This window comes from Hypanus sabinus, chromosome 20 (assembly GCF_030144855.1).
Source record: "Hypanus sabinus isolate sHypSab1 chromosome 20, sHypSab1.hap1, whole genome shotgun sequence".
NCBI classification, from domain to species: domain Eukaryota; kingdom Metazoa; phylum Chordata; class Chondrichthyes; order Myliobatiformes; family Dasyatidae; genus Hypanus; species Hypanus sabinus.
The window spans coordinates 63015370-63035240 of NC_082725.1; the positions used below are offsets into that span (position 1 = coordinate 63015370).

Below are 19871 nucleotides of genomic sequence, written 5' to 3' on the forward strand. Positions count from 1 at the left end.
CCCTTTCTATGGTTTCCACATCCTTCCTGTAATGAGGCAACCAGAACTGAGCACAGAACTCCAAGTGGGGTCTGACCAGGGTCCTATATAGTTGCAACATTACCTCTTGGCTCCTAAACTCAATTCCACGATTGATGAAGGCCAATGCACCGTATGCTTTCTTAACCACAGAGTCAACCTGCACAGCAGCTTTTGAGTGTCCTGTGGACTCAGACCCCCAAGATCCCTCTGATCCTCCACGCTGCCAAGAGTCTTACCATTAATATTATATTATGCCATCATATTTGACCTACCAAAATGAACCACCTCACACTTATCTGAGTTGAATTCCATCTGCCACTTTCCAGCCCAGTTTTGCATCCTCTCAAAGTCCTGCTGTAATGTCTGACAGCCCTCCACACTATCCACACACCTCCAACCTTTGTGTCAAGTTACAAAAAGGAAAAGTGCGAATGAGGAATTGTGAGGTAGTGTTCCTGAGTTCATGGACCATTCAGAAAACTGATGGCAGAGGGGAAGAAGCTGTTCCTGAAACGTTGGGTGTGGGTCTTCAGGCTCCTGTACCTCTTCCCTCATGGCAGCAATGAGAAGAGAGCATGCCCTGGGTGGTGAGGGTTTTTAGTGATGGGTGCTGCCTGCAGCACTGTCTTTTGAAGATACTCTCAGTGGTGGGTAGGGTCATACTCGTGATGAAGCTGGCTGAGTCTATAATCCTCTGCAGCCTCTTTCAGTCCTGTGCATTGGAGCCTCAGTAATTAGTCAGAATGCTCTTCATGGTATATTTGTAGAAATTTGCTAGCGTTTCTGGTGACATAGTAACTCTCAACCTCTGAATGAAATATATCCATGAGAGTGCCTTCTTGCTTGCATCAGTATGTTGGGCCCAGGATAGGTCCTCTGAGATGTTGATACCTGGGAACTTGAAACTTCTTATCCTATCCACAACTGACCCTCAATGAGGACTGGTGTTGGTTCTCCTGACTTCCCTTTCTGAAGTCCACAATAAGTTCCTTGGTCTCGTTGATGTTGAGTGCAAGGTTTTTGTTGTTACACCGCTCAACCAGTCAATCTATCTCACTCCTGTACACCTCGCTGCCACTGAGATTCTGCCAACAACAGTGGAGCCATTGGTGAATATATAAAGGGCACTTAGCCTCACTGTTAACAGTATAGAGAGAGCACAGCAGTGGGATAAGCATGTTATGTGTGGGGTGCTCCTGTGTTGTTTATCAATGAGGAGGAGATATTATTATGCATTCATGATGACGAAGTGAAGGATCCTGTTGCAGAGGGAGGTACAGAGTTAGGGAGGTACATAGTGTCCTGATGGCTATGGGCCTGTGGCTCACAGGATGCCCAGCTGTGACTTTACAACAGAGTTTGCTTATGTTCTCCAAGTAGGCTGCACACTTTCACACTCAATAATAATCAGAACTTTAGTCCTGTGATGCCACTAAAAACTGTGCCAGGGAAGCACAATGCAAAAATGAAAGTGTTCAAAGCACCACTTAGTGATTCTAGATGACCACAGCTCTTGATCTGGGTTGGAATGTCTGATAAGGATGCACATAATCCAGTTAGATGCTCAAATTTAAAATGAAATTCTCACTTAGTTTGTACATAGACCTAACTATTGTTAGAATAATTATTTGCCCTAAGTACACTGTAAACATGTCTATTTTCCCAGGCTGGAGAAATACTAAAAATATGGAGCCATAGAGTTAGACTGCATGGAAATGGGCCCTTTAATCAAACAGATCCAGAATAACCAAGGTGCCTACCTGAGCCAGTCCCATTTGCTTGTGTCTGACACATATCCTTTCCTATCCATGAACCTGCCCAAATGCCTTTTACAAATTGTACCTACCTCTAACATTTCCTGTGGTAGCTCATTCCACATATCCACCACAAGTGGAAAAACTTAACTCTTGGGTACCCTTTAAGTCTTTCCCTCCTCACCTTAAATCTATGCACTGTAATTTTAGGCTTGGCTATCCTGGGTGACCATTCACTTTACCCCTACACCTCATGATTTTATATCCTTCTATCACTCCAGGGATAAAAGCCCCAGCATGTCCATAACTCAAGCCCTCCAGTCCTGGTAATGTCCTTGTGAATCTTTTTTGCACACTTTCCAGTTAAGTGTCATCTTTCCTATACCTGGGTGATCAGAACAGCACATTATACTCTAAGATTGCTCTCACCAATGTCTTGTACATCTTAACATGACATCCCAACTCTTGCACTCAGTACACCTGACTGATGAAGGCAAATGCCAATTCCCTCTTCACCACCCTGTCTGCCTGTGTTGCCACTTTCAGGGCACTATGTACTTGTACCTGAGGTCGCTCCCCAGGGACATGTCACTTTCTGTGTTAGTAGTGCCCTGGTTTAATTTCCCCAAATACATCACTTTGTACTTGACCAGGTTATATTACACCTGGCATTCTGTGACCTGCTTTCCCAGTTAATCTGTTGTAATTTTAGGTAACTTTCACTATCCAATATGCCACTGATTTACAAACTTGCCAACCACATTAACAACATTATCATCCAAATAGTTAATATGAGGCAAAAATTGTAGGTAACTATTAAGGAGAATCAGAGCTGAGTTGTTAAGACATTTGTTGGATGGTTGGAAGATTGGGTCTTCTGTCATATGACTTGAATATCTTGTTTGGTACTTTGGTACCCTCTCATTACTACTCCAGGTTTGCTAGAAGTTATTGGAAAGTTCCCATTGGTGACTATCTTCCACACCCTGAACTCTTGTGAAGTTATTCTGTGCCCAGTAGAGTATTAAATTCAGACCAAAAGTTATGCATCTTGAGTGAATTCCATGTGGATCAAGATTTGTGTGTCATCTTTCTGAGAGATATAAAAAATTCATAGTATGCTACTGTAATCTGTGTGACCTATCTGTATTAACATTAAATACCTATTAAATGCCACCGCTACGTTGCCCAACAGCAAGCCTCATGTAGTACAGGTTGACCTTCACTAATCCTGCACCATTGGGAGCTGAGGAGTGCCAGATTAGTGAAAATGCTGAATTACAGAAGGATCATATTAATCAATAGCTAACCACCTCATCGTACCTTTAAAATACCATATAAATCAGTACAAGTTAGATAATAATGAAACAGAAATATTAAATGTATAGCAAGTGAAATTTTAATAAAGTAATATACTGTACAGGCACAGATAAAATAAAGGGTATAGGTAAATGTACGGCAATTAACTTGCACAGAAAAGTTGAGCACTTCCGCTTCTAAAGTGAGACGTTTAATATACCTTCAGGCAAAGTTACATGTCTGCAAGTGTGGGATTATCAGGATCATCAACATTGAAAAATAAGTGAAGCATCAGGAACTGGTGCTGAAACTGGCATAACAGTTTCTTCAAAAACTGTTGATGTTGGTGGCATCACATCTGGGTGAGCAGAAGTTGATGGCACCGGATTTTGAAGTGTTAGTTCCCCTGTTACACTTTACCTAGAAATTTTTTTGAACATATCTTCCAAGTTAAGCTGTTCTATATATTTTGGTCTCTCTCTGATTAGCTTATCCTGTAGCATATAAACACTCATTATTTCTTGCTCAGTTATAAAACATTGTTGCTCTAATCCTTTCAGCAATTCACCTGTCAACTTAATTAGCCTGTCAATAGGAAGTCTCTCTGTTACAACTTCCTTATCTTCATCACTGCTTTCTCCTCCAATATCTTCCTTCTCTGGATGTACAACCATCTGCACAATTTCTGAGTCAGTATAATGATGAACAGTAGACTCATCCTTATCTATATTCATCCACTCTTCAACATTGTCGTCATTGAACCTTGATGCAAGATCCTTGGCAGCAGTATTAGTTAGCTCTTGAGCAGTTCACGTATCACCTGTTTTTCCTTGTAAACTCTAAAGCCTGTAAAGCCATTTCCAGTGTGTTCACCAGGTGAAGACTCAGACATTGAACCTGGCCATAATTTATGCCAATCATTCTTCAGTGTGGATGGCTCTACAAACCCCCAAGCATTAGCAGCACAGTAAATCACCTCTTTCATTTTAAAGTCCTTTATAAATTCCTTTATTGGTCTGCCAGCATTAACTGCACTCAAAAGGTGCCTCATAAACAGGGAATGATACTTTGACTTGAGAGAACGTAATATGCCATTGTCCAGGGGTTGAATTAATTACGTACAGTTAGGTGGCAGGAAGAAACAGAAAACATTGTTTTTTACCAGGAGTTCTGCTTTCGGGTGTGCTGAACAGTTGTCTAAAATAAGCATTATCACAGTGAGCTTGTGCTTCAGAAATGAAATAATTTTCAAACCGTTCTAGTGTGGTGCTAGTTGTAATCCATCCGTTTTTGTTAGCACGGTGAATTACAGGAAATTGTGTCATACCTTTGTAGGCCCTGGAACGTAAACTTTTGCCGATGACCAGTGTGGACACGCCTTGGTGCTCGTGAACCAGATCCCCAGATATAGGTAACTAGCCCCAAAGCCTTGGTGGGCAGCCTCAGGAGAGATGAAGGCTATGGGAGTAAACCCAAACAGCAGGTCTAGAGTGGAGCCCCTAAAGTGATGGCTGGACGTCATTCAACATTATTTTCGGCAGCTCCTGCAGCCAAGCTGGTGCCAAACGTATTGCCTCATTAGCTTTTAGTTGGTGAGGCCAAGAGAGGGATCTTGACGACTGGGCATCTCAGGATCTCCATACCTTCCACCCAAGCTTGTGATGGTGGTCATCATTACCCACTGTCCTTTGAGACAGATGGATGCCAACCAACCAACTATGCCATAGCCTCATCTTTTAGTGCTAAAACCCTTATTTATTCTTTGGATCCACCAAGCCTTGATTCCTGTGCCCTACCTTCCATATATTTATGCTTATCCAAAGCTCTGCCACTTCCTTTTTGGCCTTTTCTCCTTGGAGCAACGGAGGATGAGAGGTGACCTGATAGAGGTGTACAAGATGATGAGAGGCATTGATCGTGTAGATAGTCAGAGGCTTTTTCCCAGGGCTGAAAAGGTTGCCAGAAGAGGACACAGGTTTAAGGTGCTGGGGAGTAGGTACAGAGGAGATGTCAGGGGTAAGTTTTTTTTTACTTACAGAGTGGTGCGTGCATGGAATGGGCTGCCAGCAACGGTGATAGAGGTGGATACGATAGGGTCTTTTAAGAGGCTTTTAGATAGGTACATGGAGCTTAGTAAAATAGAGGGCTATAGGTAAGCCTAGTAATTTCTAAGGTAGGGACATGTTTGGCACGACATTGTGGGCCAAAGGGCCTGTGTTGTGCTGTAGGTTTTCTATGTTTCTATGTTTCCAAGCTCCGTTCTGTCAATATATCACTCTGTACTTACTGATTTATGGTAACTACTGTAGGGTTACTACAGTACTAAGTGTTGAGATTTTTGATTGGAGAAAGGCTAACTTTGAGGAGATGCGAAAGGATTTAGAAGGAGTGGATTGGGACAATTTTTTTATGAGAAGGATGTAATAGAGAAATGGATGTCATTTAAAGGTGAAATTTTGAGGGTACAGAATCTTTATGTTCCTGTTAGGTTGAAAGGAAAGGTTAAAAGTTTGAGAGAGCTGTAGCGGTGTGCTACATGCAGCGCTAAGATTACGACACGGAGTCGGTAACTGCAGTCGAAGGAAAAACTTTATTCGAAATCTTCAGCCTCACTTTAAAGCCTCCCTCAACCTGCCCCCCCCCCCCCCGTGGCGCAGAGGCTCCAAAGCTCTGTGCTCGCAAACCCCCGTAGGCTATCTAATTGTGAGCCGGTTCGGATGTGCCAGGAAATGGGTCGCCACATAACCCCCCTCCCCCCCCCCCCCAGAACCGGCGATACACCCCCCAATGCCCAATGTCCACAGCCTGGGCCGGAACTTGTTTGGGAGGTCGGCCTCTGCGCCGAGGTGCCGGAAACTCGACCGGTTGCACCAGGTCCACATGGGCCGGTTTGAATCGGTCCACCGTGAAAACCTCCTCTCTCCCCCCAACATCCAGCACGAACGTGGACCCGTTGTTCCGGAGCACCATAAACGGCCCCTCGTATGGCCGCTGCAGCGGTGGCCGATGCCCGCCCCTTCGTACAAACACAAACTTACAGTTCTGCAGGTCTTTGGGTACGCAGGTCGGGTTCAGCCCGTGCTGTGAAGTGGGTATGGGGGCCAGGTTACCTAGCTTCTCGCGTAGTCTGCCCAGGACTGCTGCGGGATCTTCCTCTTGCCCCCGTGGGGCTGGTAGGAACTCCCCGGGGACGACCAGGGGCGCGCCGTATACCAACTCGGCCGACGAGGCGTGCAGGTCGTCCTTGGGCGCTGTGCGAATGCCGAGTAGGACCCAGGGAAGCTCGTCCGCCCAGTTGGCTCCTCACAGGCGGGCCATGAGGGCCGACTTCAGGTGACGGTGGAAACGCTCCACTAGCCCGTTCGACTGTGGGTGGTAGGCAGTTGTGTGGTGCAGCTGAGTCCCCAAAAGGCTGGCCATAGCTGACCACAGGCTGGAGGTGAACTGGGCGCCTCTGTCGGAGGTAATGTGGGCCGGTACACCAAAGCGAGATATCCAGGTGGTGATCAGGGCTTGGGCGCAAGATTCGGAGGTGGTGTCAGTGAGCGGGACCGCCTCTGGCCATCTTGTGAACCGGTCCACGATAGTCAGGAGGTGCCACGCTCCACGCGACACTGGCAGGGGGCCTACGATATCCACATGAATGTGGTCGAAACGCCGGTGGGCGGGATGGAACTGCTGCGGTGGGGCTTTGGTGTGCCGCTGCGCCTTGGCCGTCTGGCAGTACATGCACGTTTTGGCCCATTCACTGACCTGTTTGCGGAGTCCATGCCAAACGAACCTGCTGGAAACCATCCAGACAGTCGTCCGGATGGAGGAATGCGCCAAGTTATGAATGGAGTCGAAAACACGGCGCCGCCAGGCTGTCGGGACGACGGGACGGGGCTGGCCGGTGGCGACGTCACGGAGTAGGGTCCTCTCACCCGGGCCCACGGGGAGGTCCTGGAGCTGCAAACCGGAGACTGCGGTTCTGTAACTCGGAATCTCCTCATCTGCCTGCTGTGCCTCTGCCAGTGCCTCAAAGTCTACCCCTTGGGAAAGGACATGAACGGTAGGGCGAGAGAGCGCATCAGCCACGACATTGTCCTTACCCGAGACGTGCCGGACATCCGTCGTGTATTCAGAGATGTAGGACAGGTGGCGTTGCTGGCGGGACGACCAGGGGTCGGATGGTTTTGTTAACGCAAAGGTAAGCGGTTTGTGGTCCATGAACGTGGTAAATTGCCGACCTTCTAGGAAGTACCTGAAATGCCGGATTGCCAGGTAGAGCGCCCACAGTTCCCGGTCGAAAGCACTGTACTTGAGCTCGGGTGGCCGCAGGTGTTTGCTGAAAAACGCCAGGGGTTGCCAGCGACCTGCGATGAGTTGCTCCTGCACCCCACCGACTGCCGTGTTAGATGCGTCCACTGTGAGGGCGGTAGGGGCGTCCATTCTGGGATGTACTAGCATCGCGGCGTTCGCCAAAGCTTCCTTCGTTTGAACGAAAGCGGCGGCGGACTCCTCGTCCCAGGTAATGTCCTTGCTCGGACCCGAATTCCGGGCGAACAGGGGGCGCATGATCCGGGCAGCTGAAGGGATGAAGCGGTGGTAGAAATTGACCATACCTACGAATTCCTGAAGGCCTTTGATCGTGGTGGGTCGGGGGAAGTGGCGGACCGCATCTACCTTAGTGGGCAGAGGGGTTGCTCCGTCTTTAGTAATCCTGTGGCCCAGGAAGTCAATGATATTGAGTCCGAACTGGCATTTGGCGGGGTTGATTGTAAGACCGTACTCACTCAGTCGGGTGCAGAGTTGACGGAGGTGGGACAGATGCTCCTGATGACTGCTGCTGGCTATGAGGATGTCGTCCAAATAGATGAACGCGAAGTCCAGGTACCGTCCCTCCGCGTCCATTAGCTGCTGGAACGTCTGTGCGGCATTCTTCAGGCCGAACGGCAAGCAGAGGAACTCGAAAAGGCCAAACGGGGTGATGAGAGCCGTTTTGGGAACGTCGTCAGGATGCATCGGGATTTGATGGTACCCTCGGACGAGGTCTACCTTGGAGAAGATCCGTGCGCCGTGCAGGTTTGCTGCAAAGTCCTGAATGTGCGGCACAGGGTAGCAGTCCGGTGTGGTAGCCTCGTTCAGCCTGCGGTAGTCGCCGCACGGTCCCCAGCCTCCCGTCGCTTTGGGCACCATGTGCAGGGAGGAGGCCCATGGGCTGTCGGACCGCCAGATGATCCCCAATTCCTCCATCCTCTTGAACTCCTCCTTTGCCAGTCGGAGCTTGTCCGGGGGAAGCCGCCGAGCACGGGCATGGAGGGGTGGTCCCTGGGTCGGGATGTGGTGCTGTACACCGTGTCGGGGCATGGCCGCTGTGAACTGCGGTGCCAGAACCGATGGGAAACCCGCCAGGACCCTGGTGATGTCGTTGTCGGACAGCGTGATGGAGCCGAGGTGAGGGGCTAGCAACTGGGCTGCACCCAGGGAGAACGTCTGAAAGGTCTCGGCGTGTACCAGTCTCTTCCTGGGCAGGTTGACCAGTAGGCTGTGAGCCCGCAAAAAATCCGCACCCAGAAGCGGTTGGGCTACGACGGCCAGTGTGAAGTCCCACGTGAACTGGTTGGAGCCGAACTGTAGCTGCACCTGACGGGTGCCATAGGTCCTTACTGTGCTGCTGTTCACGGCCCTCAGGGGGGGACCCGGTGCCCTGCTGCGGGTGTTGTAACTCGTCGGAGGTAAAACGCTGATCTCGGTACCAGTATCGACCAAAAACCGGCGTCCCAACCTTCTGTCCCACACATACAGGAGGCTATCCCGATGGCCAGCCGCCGTAGCCATCAGCGGCAGCTGGCCCTGGTGTTTCCCGGGAATTTGCAGGGCGGGCGACAACGGCGGGCTCTGCGGCCGGGCCTGGACTGGTTTGCTGCTGGGAGCATGGCTGGGAGATCCGTGCGATGGACGCCCCGCTCACCTTTTTGGCGTTCCACAGCAAGTCCGCCCGGGCTGCCACCTTCCGGGGGTCACTGAAATCCGCGTTGGACAACAGCAGGCGTATGTCCTCGGGCAGCTGCTCCAGGAATGCCTGCTTGTGTCCTCCGGCCAGAGACAACATCTCATTCATTAAAGCCGATGGAGGTCTGTCTCCCAAGCCATCCAGGTGCAGTAAACGGGCAGCCCGCTCGCGCCGTGAGAGTCCGAAAGTCCTGAGGAGCAGGGCTTTGAATTCCGTGTACTTGCCGTCTACCGGGGGCGACTGTACGAACTCCGCGACCTGGGCCGCTGTGCCCTGGTCGAGGGAGCTCACCACGTAGTAGTAGCGGGTGTCTTCTGAGGTGATCTGGCGAACGTGGAATTGGGCTTCGGCTTGCTGGAACCATAGGTTCGGTCGCTGTGTCCAGAAACCCGGCATTTTCCACGAAACCGCATGAACAGAGGTGGCGTCGGTCATTTCTGGTCCAAAAATCGTTTGGACCATCGGGGTCACCAATTGTAGCGGTGTGCTACATGCAGTGCTAAAATTACGACACAGAGTCGGTAACTGCAGTTGAAGGAAAAACTTTATTCAAAATCTTCAGCCTCACTTTTAAGCCTCCCTCAACCTGCCCCCCGCGGCGCAGAGGCTCCAAAGCTCTGTGCTCGCAAACCCCCGTAGGCTATCTAATTGTGAGCCGGTTCGGATGTGCCAGGAAATGGGTCCCCACAGAGCCATGGTTTTCAAGGGATATTGGAAACTTGGTTCGAAAAAAAGAGAGAGATCTACAATAAATATAGGCAGCATGGAGTAAATGAGGTGCTCGAGGAATATAAAGAATGTAAGAATAATCTTGAGAAAGAAACTAGAAAAGCTAAAAGAAGATACGAGGTTGCTTTGGCAAGTAAGGTGAAAATAAATCCAAAGGATTTCTACAGTTATATTAGTAGCAAAATAGTGAGGGATAAAATTGGTCCCTTAGAGAATCAGAGTGGACAGCTATATGTGGAGCCATAGAGATACACATAGAGAAGAGATGGGGGAAATTTTGAACAATTTCTTTTCTTCGGTATTCACTAAGGAGAAGGATATTGAATTGTGTAAGGTAAGGGAAGCAAATAGGGAAGTTATGGAAACTATGATGATTAAAGAGGAGGAAGTTCTGGTGCTTTTAAGGAATATAAAAGTGGATAAATCTCTGGGTCCTGACAGGACATTCCCTAGGACTTTGAGGGAAGTTGGTGTAGAAATAGCAGGAGCTCTGACAGAAATATTTCAAATCTCATTAGAAATGGGGATGGTGCCGGAGGATTGGCATATTGCTCATGTGGTTCCATTGTTTAAAAAAGGTTCTGAGAGTAAACCTAGCAATTATCGGCCTGTAAGTTTGACGTCAGTGGTGGGTAAATTAATGGAAAGTATACTTAGAAATGGTATATATAATTATCTGGATAGACAGGGTCTGATTAGGAACAGTCAACATGGATTTGTGCATGGAAGGTCATGTTTGACAAATCTTATTGAATTTTTTGAAGAGGTTACCAGGAAAGTTGACGAGGGTAAAGCAGTGGATGTTGTCTATATGGACTTTGGCAAGGTTCCGCACGGAAGGTTAGTTGGGAAGGTTCAATCTTTTGGTGTTAATATTGAAGTAGTAAAATGGATTCAACAGAGGCTGGATGGGAGATGCCAGAGAGTAGTGGTGGCCAGTTCTGAGGCCAGTGACTAGTGGTGTGCCTTAGGAATCTGTACTGGGTCCATTGTTGTTTGTCATATACATAAATGATCTGAATGATGGGGTGGTAAATTGGATTAGTAAGTATGGAGATGATACTAGGGTAGGTGGCATTGTGGATAATGAAGTAGGTTTTCAAAGCTTGCAGGGAGATTTAGACCAGTGAGAAGAGTGGGCTGAAAGATGGCAGATGAAGTTCAATGCTGATTAAGTGTGAGGTGCTACATTTTGAATCGGGAGCAAGTTACAGCTTGTGATTCAGCTGGGAGCTCAGAGAATTCGACCGTGTAGGTAGGATTTCAGCCTACCTGGTCAATACCTGTGGAGGAGGGGGAACTGCGCAGGCGCGAGTGACGTCAGCGTCGAGCGCACACTTTAAAAGGCAGGACTTATTTTCAGAGCGGGCAGCGGAGTCCATGGAAGCAGAGTCCTGGGCTTTGGCTAAGTGGGCTTCGGCGTAAGGGGACTTCGGTAAGGCTGTGTGATTGCTCGCTGAGGGGAAGAAGGTAAGGTCGCTAGGTGCTTTTTAGACTTATTCTATTAATCCAGTTCAGGTATGGGGGAGACAGTCAGAGCAGTGGTGTGCTCCGTATGCAGTATGTGGGAGGTCAGTGTCAACACAGTTGTCCCTGATGACCACACCTGCAAAAGGTGCGTCCAGCTGCAGCTCCTATCAGACCGAGTTAGGGAGTTGGAGCAGGAGCTGGATGAACTACGGATCATTCGGGAGGTGGAGGCAGAGATAGATAGGAGTTATCAGGAGGTAGTCACACCAAAAAACCAAGAAGTAGGCAGATGGGTGACGGTCCAGAGGGGCAGGGGGAGCAGGCAGAGAGAGCAGAGCACCCCTGCGGCCATTCCCATTAACAATAAGTATACCGTACTGGATACTGTTGATGGGGATGACCTACCAGGAATGAGTTGTAGTGGTCCTGCCTCTGGCACAGAGGTTGAACCCTCAACTAGGAAGGGGAGGAGGGAAGAGAAGAGAGCGATAGTTTTAGGGGATTCTATAGTCAGGGGGGCAGATAGGAGATTTTGTGGGGCAGATCGGGAGTCTCGGATGGTACGTTGCCTCCCTGGTGCCAGGGTCCGGGACATCTCAGATCGGGTGCAGGCTATTCTTGAGAACGAGGGCATGAACCCAGATGTAGTGGTCCATGTAGGGACCAACGATGTAGGTAAGGTGAGTGAGGGGGTCCTGCTTAGAGAGTTCAAGGAGTTAGGAGTGAAGCTGAAAGGCAGGACCTCCAGGGTGACAATCTCGGGATTGCTACCTGTGCCACGTGCGAGTGAGGCGAAGAATAGAATGATTATGCACATTAATACGAGGCTGAGAGCATGGTGCAGGAAGGAAGGGTTCAGGTTTTTGGATAATTGGTCTTTGTTCCAGAGACATTGGGATCTGTTTCGAAGGGATGATCTACATCTGAACCGGAGGGGTACTAACATTCTTGCAGGAGTGTTTGCCAGTGCTGCTCGGGGGGGGGGGGTTTAAACTAGATGTGCAGGGGGCAGGGATCCAGATCCAGAGGGTTGGTCAGAAGGTGCATAGGGTTAAATGTGTACAAGGTTTGGGTGATCTTGAGAAGGTCATCAAAATTCAGGGTGCAGTTTGCCCGATGGAAGTTCAAGGAGCTGGGTTAGGTACAGTAGACAGTGTTTTAAGCAAAGAGAGGAGGAATGGGCTAAGAATTCTATACTTGAATGCGCGTAGTGTCAGAAATAAGACAGATGAGCTTGAAGCTCAGACGAAAATGGGGAACTACGATATTGTTGGGATAACGGAGACATGGCTGCAAGGGGATCAGGCCTGGGAATTGAGTGTACCAGGGTATACGTGCTATCGTAGAGACAGAAATATGGGAAGAGGGGGTGGGGTGGCCCTGTTGGTGAGGAATGAGATTCAGTCCTTAGCAAGAGGTGACTTGGGAACAGGGGAAGTAGAGTCTGTGTGGATTGAGCTGAGGAACAGTAAGGGTAAAAAGACCCTAATGGGTGTTGTGTACAGGCCCCCAAACAGTAGCATGGATATTGGGTACAAGTTGATTAGGGAGTTAGCATTGGCATGTGCTAAAGGTAATGCAGTCGTTATGGGAGATTTCAACATGCAGGTGGACTGGGAGGATCAGGTAGGTGCTGGACCCCAGGATAGGGAGTTTGTGGAGTGTCTAAGGGATGTATTTTTGGAACAGCTTGTGCTTGAGCCAACCAGGAACGAGGCTGTTTTGGACTTTGTGATGTGTAATGAACAGGAATTGATAAGTGATCTTGAAGTAAAGGAGCCATTATGAAGTAGTGATCATAACATGATAAGTTTTTATCTACAATTTGAGAGGGATAGGGGCAGATCAGAGGTGTCAGTGTTGCAATTAAATAAAGGAGACTATGGAGCCATGAGGGAAGAGCTGGCCAAAGTTAAATGGGCGGATGCCCTGGCAGGAAAGACAGTGGATCAGCAGTGGCAGATATTCTTGGGCATAATACAAAAGATGCAAATGCAGTTCATTCCAATGAGAAGGAAGGATTCAAAGAGGGGGAAGGGGCCACAGTGGTTGACAAAGGAAGTCAGAGATTGTATAGCATTAAAGAAAAAGAAGTATGACAGGGCTAAGATGAGTGGGAATACAGATGATTGGGAAAGTTTTAAGGAACAGCAGATCTTACCTAAAAAAGCAATACGGAGAGAAAAAATCAGGTATGAGCTCAGTCTAGCCAGGAATATAAAAGGGGATAGCAAAAGCTTTTTTAGCTATGTGAAGAGAAAGAAGATAGTTAATAACAATGTTGGCCCCTTGAAGAATGAATTGGGAGAAATTGTTATGGGAAACAGGGAAATGGCAACAGAATTTAATGCATACTTTAGATCTGTCTTCACCAGGGAGGACACAAGCAATCTCCCAGATGTATGGATGGGCCAGGGTCATAAGATATCAGAGGAATTGAGACAGATTGACATTAGGAAAGAAACTGTGATGAGTAGACTGGTAGGACTGAAGGCTAATAAATCCCCAGGTCCAGATGGTCTGCATCCGAGGGTTCTAAAAGAGGTGGCTCAGGAAATTGCGGATGCATTGGTAATCATTTTCCAATGTTCCTTAGATTCAAGATCAGTTCCTGAAGATTGGAGAGTGGCTAATGTTGTCCCACTTTTCAAGAAGGGAGGGAAGGAGAAAACGGAGTCCGTCGTGGGGAAGATGCTTGAGTCCATTATTAAGGACGAAATAGTAGCACATCTAGATGGCAGAAATAGGATTAGGCCGAGCCAGCATGGATTTACCAAGGGCAAATCATGCTTGACTAATCTGTTGGAGTTTTTTGAGGGTGTAACAAGACGAGGGTAAGCCAGTAGATGTTGTGTATCTAGATTTTCAGAAGGCATTCGATAAGGTGCCACATAGGAGATTGGTGAGTAAAATCAGAGCTCATGGCATTGGGGGCAGGGTTTCAACATGGATAGAAAACTGGTTGGCAGATAGAAAGCAAAGGGTAGCAGTGAATGGGTGTTTCTCAGACTGGCTGGAGGTGACTAGTGGGGTACCACAGGGCTCTGTATTGGGACCACAGCTCTTTACGATTTATGTCAATGATTTAGATGAGGGCATTGAAAACTATATCAGCAAGTTTGCTGACGATACTAAACTGGGTGGCAGTGTGACATGCGAAGAGGACGTTAGGAGAATACAGGGAGACTTGGATAGGCTGAGTGAGTGGGCAGATACTTGGCAGATGTCATTCAATGTGAATAAATGTGAAGTTATCCACTTTGGAAGCTGGAACATGAAGGGCAGAGTATTGTCTGAACGGTGTCGAGTTAGGTAAGGGAGAAATGCAAAGAGACCTAGGAGTCCTAGTTCACCAGTCAATGAAGGTGAATGAGCAAGTGCAACAGGCAGTGAAGAGGGCAAATGGAATGTTGGCCTTTGTTACAAGGGGAATTGAATACAAGAGCAAGGATGTTCTTTTGCATTTGTACAGGGCCCTGGTGAGACCACACCTGGAATATTGTGTACAGTTTTGGTCTCCAGGTTTAAGGAAGGACATTCTGGCAATTGAGGAAGTGCAGCGTAGATTCACTAGGTTGATTCCTGGGATGGCAGGGCTGTCTTATGCAGAGAGATTGGAGAGATTGGGCTTGTACACGCTGGAATTGAGGAGATTGAGAGGGGATCTGATTGAAACGTTTAAGATAGTTAAAGGATTTGATAGGATTGAGGCAGGTAATATGTTCCAGATGTTGGGAGAGTCCAGTACCAGAGGGCATGGATTGAGAATAAGAGGTCAGTTATTTAAAACAGAGTTGAGGAAGAGCTTCTTCTCCCAGAGAGTTGTGGAGGTGTGGAATGCACTGCCTCGGAAGATGGTGGAGGCCAATTCTCTGGATACTTTCAAGAAGGAGCTGGATAGATATCTGATGGATAGGGGAATCAAGGGATATGGGGACAAGGCAGGGACTGGGTATTGATAGTGAATGATCAGCCATGATCTCAGAATGGCGGTGCAGACTCGAGGGGCCGAATTGTCTACTTCTGCACCTATTGTCTATTGTCTATTTTGGTAGGACTAATCAAAATAGGACATACATGGTAAATGGTAGGGCATTGAAGAATGCAATGGAACAGAGTGATCTAGGAATAATGGTGCATAGTTCCTTGAAGGTGGAATCTCATGTGGATAGGTTGGTGAAGAAAGGTTTTGGTATGCTGACCTTTATAAATCAGAGCATTGAGCATAGGAGTTGGGATGTAATGTTAAAATTGTACAAGGCATTGGTAAGGCCAAATTTGGAGTATTGTATACAGTTCTGGTCACTGAATTATAGGAAAGATGTCAACAAAATAGAGAGAGTACAGAGGAGATTTACTAGAATGTTACCTGGGTTTCAGCACCTAAATTACAGAGAAAGGTTGAACAAGTTAGGTCTTTATTCTTTGGCGTGTAGATGGTTGAGGGGGGACTTGAGAGAGGTATTTAAAATTATGAGGGGGATAGATAGAGTTGACGTGGATAGGCTTTTTCCATTGAGAGTGGGGGAGATTCAAACAAGAGGACATGAGTTGAGAGTTAGGAGGCAAAAGTTTAGGGGTAACATGAGGGGGAATTTCTTTACTCAGAGTGGTAGCTGTATGAAACAAGCTTCCAGTAGAAGTGGTAGAGGTAGGAAGAAAATTGGATGGGTATATGGACAGGAAAGGAATGGAAGATTATAGGCTGAGTGCGGGTCGGTGGGACTAGGTGAGAGTAAGCATTCAGCACAGACTAGAAGGGCTGAGATGGCCTGTTTCCGTGCTGTAATTGTTATATGGTATACTGAATCTTAAATTACTCCTGTTTTCAGATTACACCATTGAGTATCTTCCTTGCTCTCTATTTGAACTCTTCCAATTCTATCCCAAGAGGCATTACCTTAGTTTTCACTATTCCTGTGATCTGGAATTTCATCTTTTTCCACCTTTTCTGACTAAGGCTTTGGACACCTGTGTTATTATCTCTTTGTATGGCCCAATTTCAATTATTTTTTGCTGATTCTACTTTGAAGTAAACTAAACATTTTGTTGTGTTAAAGGGACTGAGTAAATCAAGGTGATACAGTAGCTGTTGCAAAGTGGAGGCTTAATTAATGTGTCCATTGTGTTCCATCAGTTCTAGATAATTTTGCACAATTTAGACTGTGTCCGTTACACTCCTGGTTAACCATGACCTCGAGGCAAAATGACCATATTGTTTAGATATTAAGTGTCTTTTGGTGTCAGAGCTTTTTGTAAAGTTTAATTATTTGCCACTGGCAGAAAAGTTATTTCTACCTTTGCAAAATATTGTTTCTAGGTTGGTAATAATGGCTAATTCGCCAAATATCATCTAAAGTCAATCAGAAACTTTTTTGTCTTTCCCCATCCCCATCTCCAGTCTCAAGAACTCAAAGTGAATCCAGAACATATAGTGAGAATATTCTGTGGAATCCAAACAGCCAATTTGAACACAGGGATGAGAGCAACCTTAAATATTTAAGCCAGGGTAAGAGTTTGTTTCACTTGAAGTGATTGGTGTTGCCACTGTACTTTGCTGGCACCAAATTAGAAAAGTCCTCTGAAATTGATTCAGAGCAGGTTTTTGGAATATCTTTGGTATGCTGGTATAGAGCGGTACGGGCAAACTACCCCAGGCAAGTTGTATACATTCTCAACTATGACCATGTAATGTAGAATCAAGTCCAAACATATACATTTGAAAGAGGGTGGAAATTGGATAGGCACTTAGGCTACATCCACACTATGCCGGATAAATCTGTAACCGAAGCTTTTTCTCTTCATTTTTACCCTCCCTCCACACTGAAACAGCGTTTCTGTCCCCCAAAACTGGAGCTTTTCAGAAACGCTTTCCAGGGTAGGTATTTTTGAAAACGCTGCTTGAGCAGATCAGTGTGGATGGGGTAACCGGAGACTTTTGAAAACGCTATCAGACGGCAGCGTGCTATTTCATTGTTTTCTTGAACGCAACCTAACAATTTCAGAACAAACTACAAAGAGACTGAAGCCAGAAGAGTTAGAAATGTACTTGCCAAATACTTTGACCCATAACTTACTGAATAAATAAGTATACTCACTTTGCCCTGTTTTCTGTCCTTGCTCGTATGATGGTGGTTATGTGGCAACCCACTTCCCAGCGCACTCGAACCAGCTCACATAGCGGCACGCGCCGGCATCGAGGCCGGTCCCAAAGAGGGCACCAAGCCTGCTTCACCAGCAAGGGGAAAAGCCTGCTCACGGGACGGGACTGTGAATACGCGCCCCCTATAGCATTCCCGCCCGGGGAGGGCAGGATCAGGAAGGCTTTAAAGCGAGGCCGCAAAGTTTGAATAAACCTCTTTTGTAACTGCAGCTCACTGACTCCGTGTCGTTATTGCTGCACTGCATGTAGCACACCGCTACAGTTTACCTATTTATGCAAGTACTTCTCTGACAACAGATGTGTAACAGCCTAATGTAACATTATATGGAAATGCAAGATAACACTGATGCAGACATGTTTTATACATTTAACAAGATGCTTTATTAATGCAACAGAGTTAATCAGTTTTTCAATGTTCGTCGTCAGCCGGGTCAATCTGTCCGTGAACTCCCTGTAGGTTGCCTCCGTACGCTCCAGTATTTGTTTTTTTTTTACTTTTAAGTTCTCCTGTGCGAAAGCCAACAGCTGTCCGTCGTTTTAAGTTTTTCTAGTCTGTAACTACACAAATGTGCACTTTAACGGCGAGATTCGACACCAAACATGTCGCTTCTTTTTGGTAGATGTGTCCTGCTCATGCGCAGGAGGAGGAGATTCGCCGAAATCTCCGTTTCAGTGTGGGTGGAGATATTTTCAAAAACGCATAGTGTGGATGCCTATCATTTTTACGTGAAACTAGCGTTTTCAAAATTATCCGGTCTAGTGTGGATGTAGCCTTAAATGTCCTTGTGACCCTGTTTTACTTCCCAGCTTTACTGGGATATATATGCATTAGCATGACAATAATGCTAATTGAATACTGCATTGTTGTGTCACAGACTTTTGGCAAACCAGTAGAGTTATAAAATAGCGCAGCACAGAAACAGGCCCTTCTGTCCAAGTCATCCATACTAACCAAGGTGTCTTAGTGAGTAGTCCCATTTGCCTTCGTTTGGCCTACATTCAGATTCAGTTTATTGTCATTTAGAAACCACAAATGCAATGCAGTTAAAAAATGAGACAACGATCCTTCAGAATGATATCACAAAAACATATGACAAAACAGACTACACCAGAAAATCCACATAACGTTTGGCAATCCCCAATCCAGAGTCCAGAGAGGCTGCTGCGTATTAATATCGCGCTACAGTCTTAGCGCATTCCCCGGAAAGGAGCTCCAAATCCAACAGACAAAACAAGACCAAAAACTAAGCTACAAGACCTGCACAAAACCACATAGTTACAACATATAGTTACAACAGTGCAAACAATAGCATAATTGATTAAAAAAAAACTGACCATGGGCACAGTAAAAATAGTCCAAAGATGTTAAAGGACTGTAAGTTCAAAAGAAATCACTACACAGTTTCCACAAGTCTCCAGGGTCCTGACGGACTCGCCATCCCACGCTGGCGGCAGAAGGAAGTACCCCTGCTATGGACTTCCATGGCGCTGCCCAACTCAGCCTCGCAGACGCAGCACGCAATGAAAGCTCCAACGAAACCAACCTCGCAGACGCAGCACACACAGAGGGCAACCTGACCACAGCAGACTCCGAGTCCATCAAACCTCCAAGCCAACGACCATCCCCTCCGGCACAGCTTCTCCGAGCACCATCCTCTGCCGAGTGTATTAAGACGGCCCCGCCAAAGGCCATTGGCAACGCAACCCCGAGGACTGGGGGCCTGTTCTTCCCAGCAGAGTCCCGGACCTCACAGCAGCAGCAGCAATGAAGAAGGTCTTCCTGGAGATTTTCAGATGTTCCTCCGTGCTCCCACGTCCGTTTTCAATCGATTATGATTGTGCACAGCACCCTACTTCACAAATAACAGATACCCTACTTCACAAATTACAGATAATCAGCTCTGGAGTGGCCGCTGCAAGCTGCGTCGAGCCGCCATCTTGGAAATTACCTTCTATACTTGAGTCATAGAAAAGTACAGCACAGAAACAGGCTCTTCAGCCCATTTAGTCCATGATGAAACATTTAAACTGCCTCCTATTGACCTGCACTGGGACCTTAGACCTTCATATTCCTACTGTCCATGTACCTGTCCAAACTTCACTTAAGCATTGAAATCATGCTTATATGCACCACTTCTGCTGACAGCTGGGTCCACACTGTCATGACCCTCTGAGTGAAGAAGTTTCCCCTCATGTTCCCTTTAAACTTTTCACTTTTTACCTTAACCCATGACCTCTGGTTGTAGTCCCACCCAACCTCAGTGGAAAAAGGCTGCTTGCGTTTACCCTATTTATATCATCATAACTTTGTACTCCTCTATCAAATCTCTTCTCAATCTTCTACGTTCCAGGGACATAACCTGTTCAGTCTTTCTTTATAACTCATGTCTTCAAGATCTGACAAAATCTTTGTAAATTTTCTCTGCCTTCTTTCAACCCT

The 19871-nt window shown here is 47.0% G+C and overlaps 1 protein-coding gene across 6 annotated transcripts in view; it reads left to right on the forward strand.

Annotated features, from left to right (window-relative positions):
- ripk1l (receptor (TNFRSF)-interacting serine-threonine kinase 1, like) overlaps positions 1-19871 on the forward strand; it is a 95335-nt gene that overhangs the window by 66702 nt on the left and 8762 nt on the right. For all 6 annotated transcript variants that reach the window (XM_059945637.1, XM_059945641.1, XM_059945638.1 and 3 more), the window contains one exon: positions 16670-16777. In XM_059945637.1, coding sequence (XP_059801620.1) covers positions 16670-16777 — 108 coding nt within the window. The remainder of the gene's footprint in view (positions 1-16669; positions 16778-19871) is intronic.